Source organism: Salmo salar, chromosome 03 (assembly GCF_965601325.2).
Source record: "Salmo salar chromosome 03, fSalSal1, whole genome shotgun sequence".
NCBI lineage: Eukaryota > Metazoa > Chordata > Actinopteri > Salmoniformes > Salmonidae > Salmo > Salmo salar.
Genome location: NC_138293.1, coordinates 53,759,744 through 53,779,872, shown reverse-complemented (window position 1 = coordinate 53,779,872; position 20,129 = coordinate 53,759,744). Strand labels below are relative to the sequence as shown.

Below are 20,129 nucleotides of genomic sequence, written 5' to 3'. Positions count from 1 at the left end.
TCTGCCTAAACAAATGTATAATGGGTTTCTTTGTTATGGAATATGGAATATATTCATTGGATTCATTAAAATAGAGGCCTACCCACATTGGCACACCCCTACACCCACCCCTCACTGGTGCTGGCTAATCACCTTGATGTATAAATGGCGAATGCCAACAAGAAAGAGAGGACAATGGGACTGTTTGAAAAGGGATCATATAAACATTGCTTGTTTTTTTTACTGGCAAAATGCTGTGAATTCTGTGTCAGTTAGTTATTATATGGATAATCATGTTGATTCATGGGTGTCAGTAATATGCAAATAGTTGTCTACTTATGAATTTGACAGTATAGGTGTAATTTCCCTAGCCCCATCATTTACCTTATTGTAAACAAGGTGATAGGAATTCTGAAATTACATATCGTGCCTTTAAATGAACTAGGTAACCTGAAGATACAAGGGGGCTGTCATTCATGGCATGGACAATATGTATTCACATTAGGCTACTCATACAGCAGATAAACTCATACGAAGGGTTGTTGTTACTTTTGGCATCAAGTCAACAAGGTGAAACGTTTAGACACCAATAGGTGTAGTCGCCAGAAAACTTTGAAGCGGAAGAAGGAACGTGTTAATGGGAAACATGGGAAATGCCAACCGCCGTTAAACCTCATAGAAGAAGAAGATGGGAAATGTAGTTTAGATGCGGAGTCTGGGGTCGCCATCATCACGCGTGGTTTTCCCCCGATGTTCAACCAGTGACGATATCCGCAGGCATTAGGTGTTTGTTTTACGAAGAAGTACTTGAAGTCGATTTGCCTTTGTTTCGATTGTCGTCTTATTTAAGTTTTTTTGCAAGTGTATTTGCTTCCATTCATCGTCTCCGTTCGCGGGGAACTCAGAGGTAACGTTAGTATGTTAAATTGACTTGCTAATTGTGAAACGTTACGTTAGCCACGGTAGTTGCTAGCTACCATGCGGGGTTAAACTATTTCGATATCTAGCTACTGTAGCTGACAAAAAAAATCTAATGACCTGACTGCTGTCCAAATAACGTTAGATAACTATATTGTTTTGATGTATTCCACAAGTGTATAGCGCACGGTACGTTAGTTGCTAGCTAGCCTAGATAGAAGGCCTCTTTGGGCCAAAGTTTGGCCCGTAAGGCAGTGGGCTCGTTCCAAGCCTCGGTTCGATCCTTGTGGTTACTGGGGGAGATGACGCTCACAAGTAGTGTGTGTTTGTCAAAACATTAACTAGCTAGTCAGGTAACGTTAACTGATTTCGACGTAATGCCCGCTAGTTCGCCAACGTTGGCTATTTTGCTAACTACCTATGCACGATTCATTGTAGCCGTCCATTTGTCCCTACTACTAGTTTAGTGCGTAACGTTAGCTAGCTAGCTAGCTTAATTAGCTATCTCAGTTTCTGACAAATCTCATACTACTAACGTTAGCTAGCTAGGCTTGTTTGTCTCTTTCCTGTTGCAAAGTGTTATGGTATGGTACAGCAGTAGCTAGTTAACGTTGTTTACCTAGAGATTGGTGGGTTCAAAAGCAGGTCACTTTTTTTTTTTTTTTTACTTAACGTTGGGCTAGCTATCGGTGATTATATTATGGTCTACTAAGTTATCTGTTGTATTCAGGAAGTAAACAACATAATTTCAAATACCAAATGTTTATCATGCTTCCTGAATTAAAACATTATTGACCCCAACCTTGCCAACTAGGTGTTTGGAGTTTATGACAGTGTGGCCTAGTTTGGAATCTCTTCTATATCATCAATATGGTTTATAGGGCAGGATTGTTATAATTAACTATTTGTGCATTGTACCTACCCAATCCACTCCCATTTAGTCTTTATTGGCATGCCTAACTCCATAGTGCAGAGTGGATGGCTTATGATACTATGACCAACATTTTTTTTTTACAACACTGAATTGACTGGTCTGCCAGGCTAATATGGTTGACATTGTGACCTGTTTGTAGGCTGTCAATTCTGTTCTGGACTGACATATAGGCCTACCCTCTACCATTCCAGTCACCATCATTTTAATACTCTCACTTATCTGACCTTCGTCCTGTCTGTCTCTCCACAGAGGAGCCATGTACAACGGCATTGGCCTGACCACGCCACGAGGCAGCGGCACCAACGGCTATGTGCAGCGCAACCTGTCGAGCGTGCGGGCAAAGCGTCCACGGGACGAGCGTGGCGGCGAGCGAGATGAGAAGGACCGTGAGAGGCTGGAGAGCCAGCTGAATCGTCAGCCCAACGCCGAGATCCTGGAACACCAGAGAAAGCGGCAACTGGAGGTCAAGTGTGCAGAGCTGCAGGACATGATGGAAGAGCAGGGGTAAGAGCGAGGGATGGGTGGATAGGTGAAGGAGGGAGGGATGGGTGGATAGGTGAAGGAGGGAGGGATGGGCAGGTAGGTAGGTAGAGAGGAGCAGGGGTGGGGGGGAGAGGAGGAAGGAGTAAGGGTGAAAGGGGATTTAATTAACCTGGCCCGGGTTGCACTGGGCTATGGCCCGTCACGTGACCGGACGAAGCCGTTGATGAAGGCGTGCCCTGGTCAAATTGAACGGTAATCTGCACCGCTCTGTCATATTGTCAACCTTCCAGCATGTTGTGGTGTTTAGAAACATGCAACATCTGTTTTCTATAAAATATATATGTTCACATTTTCAAACTAGTTTCCATTGGGAAGGCAGATGAAGCAATCAATTTCATATGTGAACACAGAATCCTACTCATTACTCCACATGCTTAACCAACATCACTTTTTTGGGGGGGGAGGCGATGACGGCCAGAGTGGGGGCCCTGGTTCACGCCGGGGAAGCAGCCCGGTTCCAAAACGAATGCAATCACTTTTCACCCAGTGCAAACTCCAGGCAGCCGGACCATTTTAATCGATTCCCCTCAGAGAGGAATGGGAGGGACTGAAATATTTGGAGAGAAAGGGTGAAGATATGGGGGCAGAAGGAGAGAGTTAGCTGCCGAGTATTAACTGCTGATCTGTGTGTGTGTGTGTGTGTGTGTGTGTGTTGATGACAGGTACTCCGCTGAGGAGATTGAAGAGAAGGTGAACAGCTTCCGCATGATGCTGCAGGAGAAGCAGGAGCCGCCTTCGGCCCCCACCGAGAGACCATCGTAAGTACACTCCACCACAGATCACTGTGGTGTAATGAAACTAGTGAAACCACCACAGATCCAGTCATTACTACGGACTAGTGACATTTCTACTGCAGACCACCACAAACTACTACAGACCAGCATGGCTGCACAAACTTTAAATCAATTCAAATCAAGCTTTATTTATGCAGCACATTTCAGACAAGGAAACATCTAAGAAAATCTATGAAAATAAAAACTGAAATATTTACTCAACCAAAAAGAGTGAAAAAAAATAAACAATACATTTCAAAACTGAATGACTAAAAAGAATCCTAGGGACAAGTAAAGCTAAAAAGGTGTGTGTGTATTTTTATTTATATATATATATTTATTATTATTATTATATATATATTTTTTTAAATGTCAGAAGTTTCAGACCCCCCCTCAGGCTGGGGGCATAGTAACTATAGGCTGCCTGGCCATGCCTCTTGGTCCTGGTCTTTTGGTATAGTTAAAAGGCAAGTGCCAGGGGACCTACTGGGTACATAACTTAAAAGCAAGTCTAACATGTATTGGGGTGCACAGTTGTGGATTGATTAACCTCTCTGGGCCAGTGGGACGTTTGCGTCCCACCCTAGTCAACAGCCAGTGGAATCGCGTGGCGAGAAATACAAATACCTCAAATGCTTTAACTTCAATTTCTCAAACATATGACTATTTTACACCATTTGAAAAATAAGACTCTCGTTAATCGAACCACGTTGTCCGATTTCAAAAAGGCTTTACAGCGAAAGCAAAACATTACATTATGTCAGGAGAGTACCCTGCCAAAAATAATCACACAGCCATTTTCAAAGCAAGCATATATGTCACAAAAACCACAGCTAAATGCAGCACTAACCTTTGATCTTCATCAGATGACACTCCTAGGACATTATGTTATACAATACATGCATGTTTTGTTCAATCAAGTTCATATTTATATGAAAAACCAGCATTTTACATTAGCATGTGATGTTCAGAACTAGCATACCCACCGAATTTACTAAATTACTCATGATAAACGTTGACAAAATACATAATTATTTTAAGAATTATAGATACAGAACTCCTTTATGCAAACGCTATGTCAGATTTTAAAATAGCTTTTCGGTGAAAGCACATTTTGTAATATTCTGAGTACATAGCTCGGCCATCACAGGCTAGCTAATTTGACAGCCACCAAGTTTGGGGCAACCTAGCCTCAGAATTACTATTAGAAAAATTGGATTACCTTTGCTGTTCTTCGTCAGAATGCACTCCCAGGACCTCTACTTCAACAACAAATGTTGTTTTGGTTCCAAATAATCCATAGTTATATCCAAATACCTCTGTTTTGTTCGTGCGTTCGGGTCACTATCCGAAGGGTAACGCGCGAGCGCATTTCGTGACAAAAAAAATCAAAATATAGAAGCATGTCAAACACTGTTTAAAATCAATTTTTATGCTATTTTTCTCGTAAAATAGCGATAATATTCCAACTGGACAACGTTGTATTCATTCAAAGCCTGAATGGAAGAAAAAAAAATAGAATTCTCGTGAACGCGCATCTCAGTCTCACTGTCCCCAGGCAGGCCACTTACAAACTCTGCTGCTGTACTTTGCCCAGAGACAGGAGACACGTCATTCTGCTTTCTGAACGCTTTAAAGAGCCAATGGAAGCCTTAGAAAGTGCCACGTAACAGCACAGATGCTGTAATGTCGATAGAGGTGCAACAGAAGGACAACAAATTGTCAGACAGGGCACTTCCTGCATGGAATCTTCTCAGGTTTTGGCCTGCCATATGAGTTCTGTTATACTCACAGACACCATTCAAACAGTTTTAGAAACTTTAGTGTTTTCTATCCAAATCTACTAATTATATGCATATTCTCGTTTCTGGGCAAGAGTAGTAACCAGTTTAAATCGGGTATGTTTTTTTTATCCGGCCGTGAAAATACTGCCCCCTAGCCCCAACAAGTAAAAAAAAATAAAAAATAAAACAATAGAAGAATCTTAATGCATTTTAAAACTCACAGGCAACCAGTGCAGAGACCTTAAAACCGGTGTAATGTGTGCTCTCTGTCTGGTCTTGGTCAGTACCCGTGCTGCAGCATTCTGTATGTTTTGCAGTTGACCAACGGCATCCTTGGGTAGACCAGACAGGAGAGCATTACAGTTGTCAAGCCTGCTTGTAATAAGTGTGGATGATGAGTCTCTCTGTATCAGCCTGAGAGAGAAATGGCTGCACTGTGGCAATGTTCCTCAGGTGTTTAAAGCTATTTTGGTCACATTCCTAATGTGTGATTCGAAATTGAGTTCACAATCTAATATAACGCCTAGGTTTTTTACCTGGTGTTTTGTCTTTTATTGCCTGTGAATTAAAATGTGCGGCCAGATACTCTTTCTGCTTTGGCTCCAGAAATAAGTACCTCGGTCTTATCTTGGCGCTAAAATCCTCTTGTAACAGAAATGTAAAGTTGTGTGTATACTCTGCTTAGCAGTGAAAATCAATGCTGTGCTTTCTGATAAAGCTGCCATGGGGTAAAATATACAGTTGGAAGTCGGAAGTTTACATGCACCTTGGCCAAATACATTTAAACTCCTGACATTTAATCCTAGTAAAAATTCCCTGTCTTAGGTCAGTTAGGATCACCATTTTATTTTAAGAATGTGAAATGTCAGAATAATAGTTGAGAGTGATTTATTTCAGCTTTTATTTCTTTCATCACATTCCCAGTGGGTCAGAAGTTTACATACACTCAATTAGTATTTGGTAGCATTGCCTTTAAATTGTTTTACTTGGGTCAAACGTTTCGGGTAGCCTTCCACAAGCTTCCCACAATAAGGTGGGTGAATTTTGGCCCATTCCTCCTGACAGAGCTGGTGTAACTGGGTCAGGTTTGTAGGCCCCCTTGCTTAGACACGCTTTTTCAGTTCTGCCTTCAAGTTTTCTATGGGATTGAGATGGCCACTCCAATACCTTGACTTTGTTGTCCTTAAGCCATTTTGCCACAACTTTGGAAGTATGCTTGGGGTCATTGTCCATTTGGAAGACCCATTTGCGACCAAGCTTGAACTTCCTGACTGATGTCTTGAGATTTTGCTTCAATATTTCCACATAATTTTCTTTCCTCATGATGCCATCTATTTTGTGAAGTGCAACGGTCCCTTCTGCAGCAAAGCACCCCCACAACATGATGCTGCCATCTCCGTGCTTCACTGTTGGGATGGTGTTCTTCGGCTTGCAAGCTTCCCCCTTTTTCTCCTCCAAACATAACGATGGTCATTATGGCCACACAGTTCTATTTTTGTTTCATCAGACCAGAGGACATTTCTCCAAAAAGTACGATCTTTGTCCCCATGTGCAGTTTATGGTGGTTTTGGAGCAGTGGCTTCTTCCTTGCTGAGCGGCCTTTCAGGTTATGTCGACATAGAACTCGTTTTACTGTGGATATAGATACTTTTGTACCTGTTTCCTCCAGCATCTTCACAAGGTCCTTTGCTGTTGTTCTGGGATTGATTTGCACTTTTCGCACAAAAGTACATTTATCTCTACCTTCAGGTGTTTGGAAATTGCTCCCAAGGATGAACCAGACTTGTGGAGGTCTACAATTTATTTTCTGAGGTCTTGGTTGATTTCTTTTGATTTTCCCATGATGTCAAGCAAAGAGGCACTGAGTTTGAAGGTAGGCCATGAAATACATCCAGTTATGTTTACCAAGAGTTTACCAAACTCTCGACCGGTTAAATAGGTCCTAAACCAATTTAGAACTGGACCGGAGAGGCCAACCAGCCTCTCCAATCTGTCCACAGTCTTGGTCAACAGTCTCGAATGCAGCACTTAAATCCAAGGACAGTTTGGAGAGGTGGGTTGGCCTCACCCTTGGTGTAATCAGTAAAGCAGTGCTTTGGTGGCCTATACGGGGTTATGGCCAGCACTGGTGGCTGAAATTGAAAAACTATAGCATGCTGTTTGAAAGACCCAAAGTCGCCAAATGAAATGTCCTTACAGCTGAGAGCATAAATAAAAATAGATGCTGTCCCCACCCTTGTTCCTTTTAATGATAGAGTATGAAAAGCTGTAGTCTGGGGTGAGAGGCTCTACAGTCTGAAGACAGTCAGTGAGAAACATGCAATCAACTTTGCGCTCAGTAATGAGGTCATTCACGAGAGGTTTTACTAGTGATTGCAGTTAAGAGTGCCATATTCAATGTGTGGGCCACTCTTCAGCTGGGGCATCTGCCTAGAGGTAACCAATGGAATAACAACCAAATTATTAACGTTACAGACACGTTTTCTGACAGTCTCCAACCTATCAGAATGGTAGGAGATGAGTTTGTATGAACTCACTAGAAAGCAGAGTTACAGGAACATAAAATTAGGTTACTTGCAATAACCAAAGTGCCATTGTTGTAGGAGTTATGGTTTCCTCTTCTGCTTATTCTGACAGGGAGAACTGGAGCCCTACCAGACCCTGTCTGTTAGTCTCTAAAACAGTTTGTTGCTGGGACTGGAGCACTAGCAGACCCTGTCTTGTAGTCTCTAAAACAGTTTGATGTTGCTGGGACTGGAGCACTACCAGACCCTGTCTGTTAGCCTCTAAAACAGTTTGATGTTGCTGGGACTGGAGCACTACCAGTCCCTCTCTGTTAGCCTCTAAAACAGTTTGATGTTGCTGGGACTGGAACACTGTCTGTTAGCCTCTAAAACAGTTTGTTAGCCTCTGTCTGTTAGCCTCTAAAACAGTTTGATGTTGCTGGGACTGGAGCACTACCAGTCCCTCTCTGTTAGCCTCTAAAACAGTTTGATGTTGCTGGGACTGGAACACTGTCTGTTAGCCTCTAAAACAGTTTGTTAGCCTCTGTCTGTTAGCCTCTAAAACAGTTTGATGTTGCTGGGACTGGAGCACTACCAGTCCCTCTCTGTTAGCCTCTAAAACAGTTTGATGTTGCTGGAACTTGGAACCCCTGCGGTTAGGGGGGGGTCCCATCTCTTTTAAAAAGTGCTGGTTGCGTCCACAAAAATACATTCCTGTCGTTGCAAAGTTTCTTCAGGTACTCGTTTTGGGCAATGAGTCAGCCGAAACGTTCCGAACCCCTTCGGTAGCACAGGAGAGGGCCAGTGATGATAATTATCTTCCCTCTGCTAGCAAGGGTCTTTAAAAAACCCAATCTCTAGTTCTCCCTCAGATCGCCTGAAACGAAGGTTGTTTAAACCTACGTGAGTGACAATGGTGTCTATAGGAGTAGTTGACCAGAACCGTGGGCAGGAGAGTTGATGTCATGGACACGAGCTCCTGGGTGACAGTGGGACCTTAGTCGGTCCACAGACCGTAGGCAGGCCAACATCTCTCACCATCGAGCTGCCCACAATGATTGTGGTTGTGATGGAATCCGATGGGGAAACGACCTGCTGAACTGTGATGGCTGTAGGTTGCCACTGGGCAGCTGCCGGCTGTTGGTATACACCCATGCTCCGTGCGGATTCCCTGGGCTGCTAGGTCCATCTCAAGCGGGGCAAAGCTGTTTGATAGCTGGATCGGATCTTCTCGGATAGACGGTTGGCCTAACTGCCTCCCCCATCTCCTACGCCTGTGTCCAGTCTCTCATGGGCTGCGGAGTTGAGTTTCACACCTGTCCGTTGGATTGGGACAGATCAACGCTGCCCGACTCATCAACCGCTTTGCTATAGCAGGTATTTAAAACTGAGATTTGGGTTGCCTGGGTTACAGCAAGGTCGGTGTACATAGAAAGCAGGTTTTTCTTTTCTCGCAGCCGAGCTAACAGCCGGAGGATCTCTTCCCTTAGCTGCTTGATGGTGGTGCATTTAGGGCAGACTAATCCTTGTCCATTTTCCACTTCCACCTTATCTTCATCTTGTGATTGTGTGGGAATCATCTCACACCTGAAGCATTTGTGCCCAGCCTGGGATGAAAACACTGGTGGGCTAGCACTGCTGATGTTTGCCTGCTCCACATGGCTAGCAGCTAACTGGAATCTGGGACACAAACTTGCAGTCCCAGCTGTAAAGACTGACCACGTCGCGGAATCAATAGCAATAAAAACAGCAAACCGGTTGCTTGATGACGTGGCTCTTCCTACAGTTGCTGGCCATTGAACAAGGTGGTGAAACACCACTGTTCCACTCTTTGGGGAGTAACCTAGCGTGACAATAATAGGACCTATTGAACAATGGTCCCCCGCCCTCTCTCTCTCAGGGCGACAGAGACTCACGCCCTGGCTGCAGCCAATCAGCAGAAGAACGACCGGCTAAAGGCGGCGTTCGGCATCGCCACGGACTATGTAGATGGCTCCTCCTTCCATCCGGAGCGCAAGGAGCGAGAGAAGGAGAAGAGGGAGCAGGAGAAGCTGGAGCGGGAGAAGCAACAGCAGCAGAAATATGCGTAAGTCAAGGGGGGGGGGGGTCTCCTAGCTAGCTAGCCTTACTCGTGTAACTCTGATTTTCCTTTGTTTATCCCCTCTGTTACTTACCGTCTCTTTATTTCTTCCTCTCCGTCTCTCTCTCAGGCTGGTAGAAGAGTCAGAGGACTCGGACTCCCCGGCCCGAAAACAGAGCCGCAAGAAAAAAAGGAAGAAAAACAAGAACAGAGACAGGTGAGAGAAGAGGGAGAAAGAATGGAATGAGACCGTCCTATTTCGTGCGCATGCTTAAAAATAATGCACAGCTTGTTTGACTGACGTATCACTTTACTCTCTTCTCTTCAGCTCAGAGAGCCCTTCCCCCTCTCCTCGACGGGTGAAAAAAACTAAAAAGAAGAAAAAGAAAAGGTTTCCAGTCGTTTTTCATTTTGCAGTCAGTGAATGGACTTCATGTCCAGCGTAGTGTCGTAACGTTGCTAATTATTTCAGAACGTCTCAATTGTAGTGGGCTTGAACCGCTTGTGTAAGAGATGTGCATTGCTTACAGCTTGATGATCAGCCGCGCTAGCGAGGACTCCTTAGGGCTCAGACACCAATACAATTTGCTGGCCCAGAGTACTTAGCACCTCTGAACGTAATTTGCGAACTGAGTGCGTACCAGTTTTGCATGTAGAATCACGTACAGCGGGGGTGTTCCCTGAAAACAAAGCGTGCTGAAAGCTCGACAGACAAACGCTAGATTCACGTTCGGTGTGATGTGTGCGAGCCTTTACCTTTGTCAGCTTAATGAACAAAGACTTTGTGTTCTCTGTTCTAGGGACGGGTCGGAAGAAAAGGATGACAAAGATAGGTGGGTCCTACAGAACGTGGGTCCTACAGAACGTGGGTAATGGTGTGTGTGTGTGTGTGTACTAAAATACTTTGTTTGTTCCACATCTCAGCTCCTCAGACGAGAAGCAGGCGTCTAAGAAAAAACGCAAGAGAAGTGAAAATGAGACTCCGCCCCAGAGTAAGACACGGCGCCATAGGAGTGGGTCCTCCAGCTCTGCTCACAGGTACTTCCGGGTCAACAGAAGTCATGACTCACAATTTGGGGTTGTAACTTTCTCTGAATTCCCAGGTTTTCCACAAATCCCCGTCGACGTTACCGAAAATTTGCAATCCTACTCGCATCTATTCTAGTTATTCAATTCAGTAACTTAAAAGTCAAGGCAGTTTTTGAGTTGCACCCCATGCTGTTATTCCATCTCTCATGCCATATCTCCATTTGATCAGCCAATCCCCTGCCCCGCTGAGAGAGAGGCAGAAGAACCAGCCTGTCAAGAGAGCAGAGGGGAGAAAGGGGCTATCTCCTGAAAGGAGGGGGCGTGGTCGCGATGACGGGAGTCCACAGCGTTCGGGAGGCAGAGCGGTAAGACCACCTGTGATTGGTCTGGTGATCAGCTCCCTCTACCATTTCAAAACCTGTTTTGTGCCAATTGGGCATAATCTATGTCCTCCAGCACTCTCTCATTCTCCACTTTCTGCTCACCTCTCTCCTTACCTCCTTTTCCCTCTCCTCCTTCTCTCCCTCTCAGAGATCTCCCAGGTATCCCAGCTCCCCTGAACGCCGACCGAGGGCAGACAAGGAACGGGAGAAGGAGCGACTGAAGGACAAAGAGAAAGGAAGAGAGAAGGAGCGTGAGAAAGTGAAGCCTACGAGAATGAGACACGACTCCTCTTCCCCCTCTCCTCCTCGACTGGAACGAGAGAAAGCCAGGCGCTCCAGAAGTGGAGAGAGGGAGCGAGAGAAGGATAGAGGAAAGGAGAGAACAATGCTGCAGAGGAGCAGACACGACTCTTCATCCCCCTCTCCACCCCCGAAACAACTGGACACCAGGAAACAGAGGAGCGGAAAGGACAAACCACTAAGACGAGACTCCTCGTCTCCATCTCCAGAAAGAGAGGGAGCAAGGAGAGGAAGGAGTGGAGAGGGGGAGCGAGGAAAGGAAAGAAATGCCCGAGCCCCAGCTGACAGAGAGAGGGGGAGAGGGAGTGAGAAAGAAGGATCTCCCCCTAGTCGGAAAAGTGATGGCGGGAGAGGTAGAAACTCATCCCGCGACTCCACATCCCCTGTCCCTCAGTCACCTCTCACCAACGGACGACAGAAAGAAAGGGAGCACGAGGGAAGGAGGGGGAAAGAGAGGAACCCGGAGGAGAGGGGGAAAGAGAGGAACCCGGAGGAGAGGGGGAAAGAGAGGAACCCGGAGGAGAGGGGGAAAGAGAGGAACCCGGAGGAGAGGGGGAAAGAGAGGAACCCGGAGGAGAGGGGGAAAGAGAGGAACCCGGAGGAGAGGGGGAAAGAGAGGAACCCGGAGGAGAGGGGGAAAGAGAGGAACCCGGAGGAGAGGGGGAAAGAGAGGAACCCGGAGGAGAGGGGGAAAGAGAGGAACCCGGAGGAGAGGGGGAAAGAGAGGAACCCGGAAGAGAGGGGGAAAGAGAGGAACCCGGAAGAGAGGGGGAAAGAGAGGAACCCGGAAGAGAGGGGGAAAGAGAGGAACCCGGAAGAGAGGGGGAAAGAGAGGAAACCGGAAGAGAGGAAACCGGAGGAGAGGGGGAAAGAGAGGGAATTGAGCAAAGAGAGGGAGAAACAAGAGGAGCAGAGGAAGCGGGAGAGCGAAAGGGAAAAAGAGAGGGAGCGAAACCGAGATGGAGGGCGAGAGCGCGAGAGGTCCGGCAGACTTTCTTCTACCCAACAACATCCGTCTATCTGTTTGTCTGAAGACCTCCGCGTGGAGCGAGAGGGTGAGGGGGAGAGGAGGGACAGGGAGAGAAAAAGACAAGCGGAGGAGGACAGCAGGCGGGAGAACAGAGACCGAAGCCTGCCGGAAAAGGAGCGAGAGAAGGAGTTGGAGAGGGCAAAGGAAAGAGAGAAGGAGAAAGCAAAGGAGAGCAGCAGTAGCAGCGGGAGTGACAGCGACAGCTCTTCCTCATCCTCCGACTCATCATCATCCTCCTCCTCTTCTTCCTCGTCCTCCGAGGGAGAGAAGAAAAAGGGAACAGTGGTGAAGAGTGGCCCAGTGAAAAAAGCCCTCCCCGCTCTCATCTCCCCTCCCGCTGTAGGTGCTGCCTTCCAGAGGTATCTGGCCAATGGGGGCAGAGAGAGCGCTTCAGAGAGTGATGGACAGAGAGCTACCGGGAGAGAGAAGGAACGTGAGAAAACAGGAGGGGACAGATTCATGCTCTCTGAAAGGGAAAACCCGCCCCCTGCTCCCCAAAAAGCACCTGTCTCCCAACTCCCCCCTGCTGCAGAGCGCTACCCCCCAACAGACAGAGAGAAGGAGCGAGGGAAGGGACAGGAGAGGTACAGCCCCACCGAGGTAGAGAGCTCCAGCCCTCCACCCTCTCCTCCCAGAAGAGGAGCCCCCCAAGGCGGAGGCGAGAGGTACTCCCCCACTGAAGTGGAAAGAGAGAAGGAGCGAGAGAAGGAGAGAGAGGGAGGGGTGAAGAGCCAAGCCAGGAGGGCAGAGCGCTACAGCCCCTCTGAGCAGGAGAGAGAGTGGGAGAGGAGGAGGGCGCCCTCCCCAAAAGCCCCCGCAGCAGCAGTTGTCCCGCGGCCCTCCCCCCCTCGCCGCACCCCCCCACGGCAGTACCAGGACCCCCCCACTTGCTCCCCCAGCCCCCGACGACAAGCCGCCACCCGGAGAGCCTCCCCTCCGTCCCGCTCCCCGACTCGCCACTACGCCCCACGGCGGAGCCGCAGCCGGGAGCTAGAGCACAACCGAGAGAGGCAGAGAGCGAGGGATAGAGGAGGGAGGGATCGCTCCAGAGACAGAGGAGCCAGGAGGAGCAGGTCGAGGAGTCCCAGAAGACGCAGTCCCCTCTACAGGTAGGAACAGGACCTATACACACATCAATTAAACATCACACACAGTGGGGCAACTTCCTGCGTACATAAATCAATAATAACTCAATTCAAATCTGCCAAGACCTCAGATTGCCAAACCAGATTCTGAATTTATTTAATTTGTGTATTTGTTTTCTCGTCCCTCAGGTCCCGGCGATCCCCCTCTCCCGTTCGACAAAGGAGAAGCAGCCACTCGCTATCCAGAGAAAGGCAGAGACACCAGGAGAGAGAGAAGAATAGAGAGCTGGAGAGAGCGAGGGAAAAAGAGCGGCAACGTGAAAAAGAGCAAGAGAGGCGAGAGCGCCAACCTCTTAAAGAAGTCCCCCCACCCCGTCGCTCTCCCTCTTCCTCTTCTGGTTCTTCTTCTTCCTCATCCCCCTCTCCGGCCCGAGAGAGAAAGGAGCCGCCTGTAGAAAAGGTGATGAAACCGACGGTAGAGAAAGACCGAAGAGGTGATAGAGAGGAGCGAGAGAAAGGGGGAGACAGAGGTAGGAAGGCTTGTTCCATCTCCTCACCGCTCCCATCCAAGGAGACCAGTCCCCTTCCCAGCCAGTCAGAAATCAGAGCCCACCCCAAAGAAACACGGCACTCTGACCCGCCCCGCTCCAGGTCGCCACAGGCCCTCAGCCATTCAGAGACCAGAGTCTCTCTACGAGGTACCTCGAGGACCCAATCACCTGCGGTGCTCCCCTCACGCGGCTCTGCCCACCCCACAGACCGACCAGTCAGGACTGAAAACGGTGTGAGCGAGAAGGGGGCCAAAGAGAAAAAGAAAGGAAAGATGGGCAGCGCCAGCTCATCATCATCATCATCTTCCTCCTCCTCCTCCTCATCTTCCTCTTCGTCTTCATCAGACAGTTCTGACTCTGATGCAGAGCAAGGAAAAGCGTAAGGAGTGTTAAATGACTGACATGTTTTACATTTGGATCATAATATATTGAACATTGCGGATAGAGATGTCCTAAATTGAGCTGACATGATTCCTCTCTTTACAATGTCCCCCTCCTCTCTCTCTCTCTCCCCCAGAGGTGCCAGGATAGCGGCTGCCCATAGCACTTCCTCCTCCTCGTCGTCCTCATCATCCTCTTCTGAAAGCGAGAAGGAAGACAAGAAAAAGAGGTAATGATGCTGACAATGTTAACTATTTGTTACAGATCTATTATTTCCATTGATTCGTGACCAGAACTCCTATACTGTAATGCTTCTAGTTATGATTCATGGAAATGACACTTATTTCTTTAATGTTATTCAAAAAGTCTGTAATGTTTCTGTAACGTTCAGGAACCAGTTGATCTTTGACATCTCTCATCATCTCTTCCAGCCCGGCGCGACCTCACAGAGTTCCAGCTGATTCGCTGAGAGACTCGCGCTCCCTCAGCTACTCTCCACCCAGACAGAGGCGACCTGCACATTCCCCACCCACCCGCAGGTCAGTAGCCAACTAGCCAATTTGATGGCAAACATATTTCTCTGTGTTCCTATTGGACAAAACAGACTAATCTTTAGAATGATTGACTCCAACAGAAGGTACTGGTTTTGAGAAAGAAGTACATGTTAATGTTTTATTGAGGGAAAAATTTAAATGTGATTCTCGCCTAGCCATCTTAAGATGAATGCACTAGTTGTATAAGGTCTGCTAAATGACTAATGTAAATAAACTACTCTAGCAACTACTGTGTATGTCAATTGTGATTGTGGAGTTATCTGTATTGATATTTTTGGTTATTCCTCTTTTTTTTTTTCTAGGAGTGGCAGCAGGCAGTCCCCAAGCCGATCTCCAAGCAGTAGGAGAAGAAAATGACCCTTCACTCTGAAATGTAACTGTAACTTTCCCTCCCCCTCAATCCTCAGATTTTTCCTAAACACTTCTGGGCTGGTTTGAACTGGACTGTACCATTGGATATTATAGGGAGGGGGGGGGGGGAGTTAAGGACATTTGATCTGTGAATGACCGAGTGAATTAAGCTTTGTTGTTGATTCTGTGGCATGAGGATAGCACCACAGGAAGAGAGAGGCAGAATTTGAAACCCAACAGAGACCAAGAGGTCTGCTTTTAGTCAAGGGTTTCTGTACATTTTGTTTTATGCTGTACTGTAAGGAAGACATGTAACTGTAAATGGTAGGTGAGAGTCCGTGATAGGAAAGTAACCTCTGTGCAGACCCATACAGACTGGAATGAAGCATTCCAGAATCAAAACACACACAGCGTGCACACACACACACACAGTCCTATTAAATTATCTCACAACAACAAAGTAACGTTCACTTGCGCTTTTTCTGCCCCTCTGTATTTGCGCGTTCTACATGTAGATATGACCCATCTGTATTTTGGTTATCGCCGAATGGATTACGTGCTGTTTCCATATATGTTGACTAGAAACTGCAACTCTTGGTTTGTTTCTCTTTGTGAAAATAAAAAGTTGTATCTTCATTTGTGTTGGCAGTGATTGATTTTAAACCATGCAACCATTTGTAAGTAATCTGCAACCTAGAACTAAAATCTCGTTCCATTTTATGTTAAATACGTCTGTCCACAACAGATTCATTTGTAAGTAAAAAGTGCAATTACTAACCAGGTTAACATCCACACTTCTTATGCGAGTAAAGTACTGTAATCTGGTTGATCTTCTTTGAGAAACTTTCTGATTTTGATTTAATTTTCTTCAGTTAATTTGTACTTAAGTTACTATGTTGATGGAAACAGTCCTGATGGAAACAGAACATTTGTAGGTAAACTTTCCAAATGTTGACAAAACACGCAAGACAAGGTGGGATCTTTTTGTGTCAGTAAAATGAATTATGTGAGAATTGTAGGCGGAAACGCTTTTAAAAGTAAACTTGGAGTAACGAACCTGTTGTCCTCTCGCTACTAGTCGAAAGCGTCTCGAAGGGTGCAATTGCGGCCTGCAATTCAGTGCGTTCCTGCATGTGCAGGGGCACTTTATACTTCTATTGGTCCATTTGTAATCTAGGACAGGCAGGGGCAGTACAATAGGTGGCGTTAATGCACAAGAACGTTGGATGCCAGCCACCGCAAAACTCCACAGAAGGGACGGGCACTGTTTTCCCGCAGCAGTTCTGCGAATGGCAGGTGTTTGGCAGACAGGCGCGAAGGACACAGCTAGTTTAGCCAGCTAGTACCGTACACAGGAGGTGGGGGTGTTCATGCAGAAAACAAGGTGGTGTTTGAGGAGGGGGGGGGGCCTTTCTGCAGATGCAGGAATATCCACATGCAGGCTGCAGTTGCACACTTGGGAAAGCATGCGGATTATTAGGCTACAGGTTAAATAAATGAATTTCACAGGGTGATGAAAGTGCAAGGTGACGAGCTCAATTGATGCTCCTTTCCAATAAATATTGAGGGTCTAATTCTGGTCACCTAAAACCTTGACAAACTTTTACAGATGCACGATTGAGAGCATCCTGTCGGGCTGTATCACCGCCTGGTACTGCAACTGCACTGCCCACAACCGTAAGGCTCTCCAGAGGGTGGTGCGGTCTGCACAATGCATCAACCGGGGTGCAAACTACCTGCCCTCCAGGACACCTACAGCACCCGATGTCACAGGAAGGCCAAAAAGATCAAGGACAACAGCTACCTGAGCCACTGCCTGTTCACCTCGCTACCATCCAGAAGGCGAGGTCAGTACAGGTGCATCAAAGTGGGGGCCGAGAGACTGAAAAACAGCTTCTATCTCAAGGCCATCACACTGCTAAATGGCCATCACACAGCTAAACAGCCATCACTAGCACTGAGAGGCTGCTGCCGACAGACTAGAAATCATTGGCCACTTTAATAAATGGATCACTAGTCACTATAATAATGGCACTTTAATAATGTTTACATATCTTACATACTCATTTCATGTATATACTGTATTTTATACCATCTATTGCATCTTGCCTATGCTGCTTGGTCATCGCTCATCCGTATATTTACATGTACATATTGTTATTCCATCCCTTTAGATTTGTGTGTATTAGGTAGTTGTTGTTAAATTACTTGTTAGATATTACTGCACTGTCGGGAGTAGAAGCATAAGCATTTCGGTACATGTGGGAACACAAGTATATATAAATAATATACAAAGGACAATTGGGCTAGGGGGTACAATATCACATTACACAAGGACCTTAAGGGACATACATACATTTATAATTCTAACAGCTTTTTTGTTACAGTGAGGGAAAAAAGTATTTGATCCCCTGCTGATTTTGTACATTTGCCCACTGACAAAGAAATGATCAGTCTATAATTTTAATGGTAGGTTTATTTGAACAGTGAGAGACAATAACTAAAAAAAATCTGAAAAACGCATGTCAAATGTTATAAAATGATTTGCATTTTAATGAGGGAAATAAGTATTTGACCCCTCTGCAAAACATGACTTAGTACTTGGTGGCAAAACCCTTGTTGGCAATCACAGAGGTCAGACGTTTCTTGTAGTTGGCCACCAGGTTTGCACACATCTCAGGAGGGATTTTGTCCCACTCCTCTTTGCAGATCTTCTCCAAGTCATTAAGGTTTCGAGGCTGACATTTGGCAACTCGAACCTTCAGCTCCCTCCACAGATTCTCTATGGGATTAAGGTCTGGAGAATGGCTAGGCCACTCCAGGACCTTAATGTGCTTCTTCTTGAGTCACTCCTTTGTTGCCTTGGCCGTGTGTTTTGGGTCATTGTCATGCTGGAATACCCATACACCACCCATTTTCAATGCCCTGGCTGAGGGAAGGAGGTTCTCACCCAAGATTTGATGGTACATGGCCCCGTCCATCGTCCCTTTGATGCGGTGAAGTTGTCCTGTCCCCTTGGCAGAAAAACACCCCCAAAGCATAATGTTTACACCTCCATGTTTGACGGTGGGGATGGTATTCTTGGGGTCATAGGCAGCATTCCTCCTCCAAACACGACAAGTTGAGTTGATGCCAAATAGCTCCATTTTGGTGTCATCTGACCACAACACTTTCACCCAGTTGTCCTCTGAATCATTCAGATGTTCATTGGCAAACTTCAGACGGGCATGTATATGTGCTTTCTTGAGCAGGGGGACCTTGCGTGCGCTTCAGGATTTCAGTCCTTCACGGTGTAGTGTTTTACCAATTGTTTTCTTGGTGACTATGGTCCCAGCTGCCTTGATCATTGACAAGATCCTCCCGTGTAGTTCTGGGCTGATTCCTCACCGTTCTCATGATCATTGCAACTCCACGAGGTGAGATCTTGCATGGAGCCCCAGGCCGAGGGAGATTGACAGTTCTTTTGCATTTCTTCCATTTGCGAATAATCGCACCAACTGTTGTCACCTTCTCACCAAGCTGCTTGGCGATGGTCTTGTAGCCCATTCCAGCCTTGTGTAGGTCTACAATCTTGTCCCTGACTTTTTTCCAACAGATATTATCAATAAATCCGTTCCAATAAGGCATGACATAAGGTATAGATACAACATCCTACTGAAACAAGGTTCGTATTGCTCTGTTGTTGAATGGACCAAAAGAGAAACAAATCTTTCCTACTGATGAGTCAACAGGGTCAATGGAAGGTAGGCTCTGAGGGTCAAGTCTTTGAAACGTTCCTGAATAAAAAGCAACACCTGAGGAAATGGCATCTAAAACAATTACAAAGTCTTTAGATGTTACAGGGACCTTGTAAAGTGATAATAATTCCTTATAACTAAGTAAAAGACCCTCTGCATTTACCATTTGGCTCACCAATCGGATATTATTTCGGAACCAATATTCTAAAAACAAAGAAGTATTTTTATACAATATATCCCAGTTATTCCATATATATATCTGCGTGGAGAAAAATTATGCTTAGAAATTAAGGACCATGACAAGAAAACCTGTCGATGAAAAGCAGAAAGTATCACTGGAACTTTGTCAATATTATAATTGCAAACCAACATAAGTTAAGGCCACCAAAAGTAGAGAAGACATGAAGAGAAATAAAATTCCACATAGAAGTGCGTCTTCGTAGGAATTGTTTTATCCAATTGATCTTAAAAGTATTATTTAAGGTAGTGAAGTTCATAAAATTCAGCCCACCATACTCATAAGTGTTCATTACAACAGTTTCCCTAATTTTAATGGGTACGGTTTCTCCACAGAAAGTTGAAAAGCATCTGGTCTCTCTCCTTGCTTATTTTACCGTCAAGATATAAAGATAGAGTGCCGTATGTTAGTCTAGAGATACCTTCAGCCTTGGGTATTAGGACTCTTCCTTTTAAAGATAAGTCCCTCTGTAGCCATTGATTTAGCTTCTTCTGGGGTTTTTTAATAGGAGGGTTCAAATTTAGTAAGCCTCTAGACTTCTGATCCTGGGTAATGGTTATGCCTAAATATGTAAGTTCTTCTTTCACTGGAATACCATAATATGAGGGTGTCACACAATCTTTGACAGCCATGAGTTCACATTTATTAATGTTAAGATATAGACCAGACGCTTTGGAAAAGGATTGTATCACATTGATCGATATGGGAATTTGGTTAGCATCTTTCAGAAAGTATAGTATCGTCAGCCATCTGGCTTATAATATTTTTTTTCCCAGCTATGGAAATACCTCGTACAGGACTATTATTTAAAGAATTTGTAAGAAGTTCGGTGATTAATAAAAACAGGTACAGAGAGATAGGATAACCTTGCCTAATTCCTCTCTTTAACTCAAATCTAGGTGAGGTGCCATATTTCAATTTGATAGAGCTGTTAGCATTTGTATAGAGAGTCTTAATAGCCTTACAGAAAAAAAT

At 45.7% G+C, this 20,129-nt stretch overlaps 1 protein-coding gene across 1 annotated transcript; it reads left to right on the top strand.

Annotated features, from left to right (window-relative positions):
* Positions 1-673: 673 nt before the first annotated feature.
* LOC106600666 (uncharacterized) lies at positions 674-15,815 on the top strand. The gene is made up of 14 exons (XM_082973021.1): positions 674-886; positions 2,081-2,335; positions 3,037-3,132; positions 9,336-9,521; positions 9,646-9,732; positions 9,844-9,906; positions 10,316-10,348; positions 10,440-10,553; positions 10,774-10,909; positions 11,076-13,366; positions 13,532-14,272; positions 14,411-14,503; positions 14,706-14,813; positions 15,131-15,815. The coding sequence occupies exons 2-14, from the start codon at positions 2,088-2,090 to the stop codon at positions 15,183-15,185; spliced, it is 4,251 nt and encodes a 1,416-aa protein (XP_082829147.1). The 5' UTR covers positions 674-886; positions 2,081-2,087; the 3' UTR covers positions 15,186-15,815.
* The last annotated feature ends 4,314 nt before the right edge of the window (positions 15,816-20,129 follow it).

What these genes read in the sequence shown, in the direction of transcription:
- LOC106600666 (XM_082973021.1), top strand. Translation starts at nt 2,088, where the DNA reads ATGTACAACGGCATTGGCCTGACCACGCCACGAGGCAGCGGCACCAAC. An exon ending in TCCTCCAGCTCTGCTCACAG is followed by an intron (nt 10,554 to 10,773) that starts GTACTTCCGGGT and finishes CCATTTGATCAG; the next exon opens with CCAATCCCCTGCCCCGCTGA. An exon ending in AGACGCAGTCCCCTCTACAG is followed by an intron (nt 13,367 to 13,531) that starts GTAGGAACAGGA and finishes CTCGTCCCTCAG; the next exon opens with GTCCCGGCGATCCCCCTCTC.